Source organism: Chrysochloris asiatica, unplaced genomic scaffold (assembly GCF_000296735.1).
Source record: "Chrysochloris asiatica unplaced genomic scaffold, ChrAsi1.0 scaffold00043, whole genome shotgun sequence".
NCBI classification, from domain to species: domain Eukaryota; kingdom Metazoa; phylum Chordata; class Mammalia; order Afrosoricida; family Chrysochloridae; genus Chrysochloris; species Chrysochloris asiatica.
In genome coordinates, this window is record NW_006408561.1 from 17,470,743 (window position 1) to 17,474,109 (window position 3,367).

Consider the following 3,367-nt stretch of genomic DNA (forward strand, 5'->3'; position numbering starts at 1 on the left):
AGTCCAGCCTTGCAACCATACTGCCTGTTTAGCTAAGATGTTTACTATGCAGGATATTACGGCCTTCATGGCTGAGATGTTTGCAATGCAGGATCTGCCTGATGCCAGTCCAGCATTCACTCTGATTTTGGAGTGTCTCTTTGTTTCTCTCTTTGCGTCTCTGCGTCTCTTTTGCTATCTCTATTGCCGCTGGATCTCCCCTCCTTGTGAACCAAACACTCGTGAACAACACAACTATGTCGAGGCAAGTCTTCCTACTATTTTTCCTGCCCTGCTTCTTAGCAATGTAGGGAATGTAATGTCATTTCTGTGGGGCTGGCTTGTGATTCAAAACTCAGCTTGATGACAGTTTTCATGGTAGAAATCTACAGTCAACATCTCTCTAAAACGATCCAAAACCAAACAAACAAAAAAATCCACTGCCATCAGGTTGATTTTGAATCATAGCGACCCTTTATTGGTCTCTGAGGCTATAAATCTTTACGTGAGCAGAATGCCTCATCTTCTCCCATGAAGCAGCTGTTGGGTTTGAACTGCTGACCTTGTGGTTAGCAGTTCAATGCTTACTCTACAGCATCATCAGAGCTCCTTAACACAAGTCCCTAACTAACGGTAGAGTGTCTAATAGAATGAGAGAGATGGCTTCAATTGATAATATCTCTATCTTTCAGAGTTTTCTTATGTTTGCTTTATCTATATGACATCCAAGATTTTCAGTGAAACATAGCAGGAAGATTAGGAAGAAGCCCATCCATTCCATTTTGGTCTGAAACCAGAAGTTTAGCCAATGTTTGTTCAAATATTAACTGGCATAAGGTTTACTTGGGGCACATAAGTATGCAGATTTAATTTCAGTAGGTCTGGGATGGGGTCTGAGATTCTGCATTTCTAGAAGCTTCCAGGGGATGCTGATATTGCTGGTCCATGCAGGATAATTTGAGTAGTGAGGAAGTTGGGCAAGAGGGCTAGAAAATGATTAGAAAGAAGCTAGGGATTTGCTACATTGAGTAGGGTGGTCAGGAAGGAAGCGCTTCGCTGATGATGAAGCTGGATAATGTAAAAGGAAGACAGGAAAAGAATCGGTGCATTTGAATTATGTTGCTGTCAAAGAACACTGGAAGTACCTTGCTTGGACTACTAGAAGAAGAAACCAATCTGTCTTGGAAGATATACAGGCAAATTCTTCTTAGAAGTAAGAATCATGAGACTGGGTCTCATGTACTTTGGACATGTTATCAGGAGGGACCGTTCCCTGGAGAAGGACATCATGCTTGGCAAAGCAGAATGTCAGTGGACAACAAGATAGAGTGACAGAGTGGCTACAACACTGGGCTCAAACATGTCAGGATGACAGGACTGGGCACTATTTTATTCTGTTGTACATAGGGTCATTATGAGTTGGAGCCAATTCCATGGCATCTAACAACAACAACATGTCAATGGTAGAAAAGTGAATGTAGCTACCTAAAGTTGTTATACAGCCATTATGTACTGCCCCACTATTTTTTTTCTTCTGTAACTTCAGTTTTATCTAAGTGGTTTAACTCTACTTGTTAGTCAGAAAGCCTTATCATTCTTCATCTTGACTGTCTATAGACTGAATTAACTTTGTGACCCTAATAGAATCCTATCTTAAATGTACTATACATGTAGAAAATTTTTCCTTCAAGTGCAACATTTATGAGTTACAGATGGCTCTGGTAGGGTAGTGGTTACGAATCGGGCTGCTAATCTCACGGTCAGCAGTTTGAAACTACCAGCTGTTCTGCAGGAGAAGGATAAGGCTTTCTGCTCCTGTAAAGATTTATACCCTCAGAAACCCTGCACAGGGTCACTATGAGTTGGAAACTACTCCGCGACACATAATAACAACAACGGATTCACCACTGGAAGACAAGTTTGGTTTGAACCACAAGGTCGGTGGTTTAAACTCACCAGCCACTCCTTGGAAATCCTGTATAAGGTCACTATGATTCAGAATTGACTCAATGACACCAACAACTTTTACTAGGCACTTAATATATACCTAATACTGGATTTGTGGTGTGATGCTGTAGGATCACAGTGACCTTGTATAGGGTTTCCAAGGAGAGGCTGGTGGGTTTGAACCATTGACCTTGAAGTTAGCAGTCCAGTGCTGATCCTACAGTGCTACCTACCCTAGAACTTGTAACAACAATACTGGATTCCTGGTGTGATGCTGTAGGTTCAGCACTGGACTGTGAACGCCAAGGCCAGCAGTTCAATCTCACCAGCTGTTCCTCACAAACCCTATGTTGTTGTTGTTAAATGTCATCGAGTTAGTTCCAACCCATAGCAACCCTGTGTAGGGTTTCCAAGGAGAAGCTGGTGAGCTTGAACCACTGATCTTGCAGTTCAAACGGACTTGGCAGTCCAGCGCATTAACCTACAGCTTCATACCAGGACTCCCAGTGTGGTGTTATGGGTTAATAAGCACTATTAGCACTTAATAACAACAACAATACTGTCATTGTAACAATAACAACAATACTGTCATTCACAGAACTTTTATGGTTGAATCTTCCCAATAAATTCATTAAAAATAAAGATACATCTCAAAGTTGCCAAGTTTCCAAACATCTGCTCCAGTTCCACAAGTTCTCCCCTTGCTCTGCAGTGGACACTTACTCAGCGACACCACGTCGTCCCCTGTCAGTGAACACTGGTGCAGATCGAGGACTTGCAGATGACCTAATGTGGCCAGCCCAGCTGGTGAGTCTTCAAAACCTCCACCCAGATCCTTGTTGCAGGAAAGGTCTAATCTTCTTAGCTTGCACAAGTATCTGAAAGCAGCGTCTACAAAGAAAGTCAAAATCCCATTCTGATATAGCAAGGTGGTAGACAGGAGCATAGCAGGGGAGAAGACGCGTTTGTAGGAAGGGAGGGTGAATAAGTACCCTGTGTTGAAAGAAAACAAAGGAGGAATAACTTGGGTCTTCCTACAGCCCAGCACCCTCTCTTTAGGATCTGCATTGATTGCCAAACGTTGTCACCTGAGCACTGCAACTGAGTTCCTTCCTCTTCTACAGTGCTAGAAGCACTGAGTTTTCACGAAGCTTGACTTAGTCAAACTATCAATGAGAAGGCTATTACAGACTCTACATTGAAGGAAAAGAACAGTTTCATTTTATATTTTGTTTTGTTTGATTTTTTTAAAACAATTATGTATGGTAAGTCTATATGCAACTAAACATTTGCCATTTCGCCACTCTTCACATGTACAACCCAGTGACATTGTGTTCACCATGTTGTACAACCATCACCACTACCAATGGCTACATTTTCCCATCACCCTGAACAGAAGCCCAGTGACATTGTGTTCACCATGTTATACAACCATCACCAC

At 42.2% G+C, this 3,367-nt stretch overlaps 1 protein-coding gene across 2 annotated transcripts in view; it reads right to left on the reverse strand.

Annotated features, from left to right (window-relative positions):
- The window catches only part of LRRC31 (leucine rich repeat containing 31), a 39,246-nt gene that overhangs the window by 21,113 nt on the left and 14,766 nt on the right, over positions 1-3,367 (reverse strand). For both annotated transcript variants that reach the window (XM_006861819.1, XM_006861818.1), the window contains one exon: positions 2,650-2,817. In XM_006861819.1, coding sequence (XP_006861881.1) covers positions 2,650-2,817 — 168 coding nt within the window. The remainder of the gene's footprint in view (positions 1-2,649; positions 2,818-3,367) is intronic.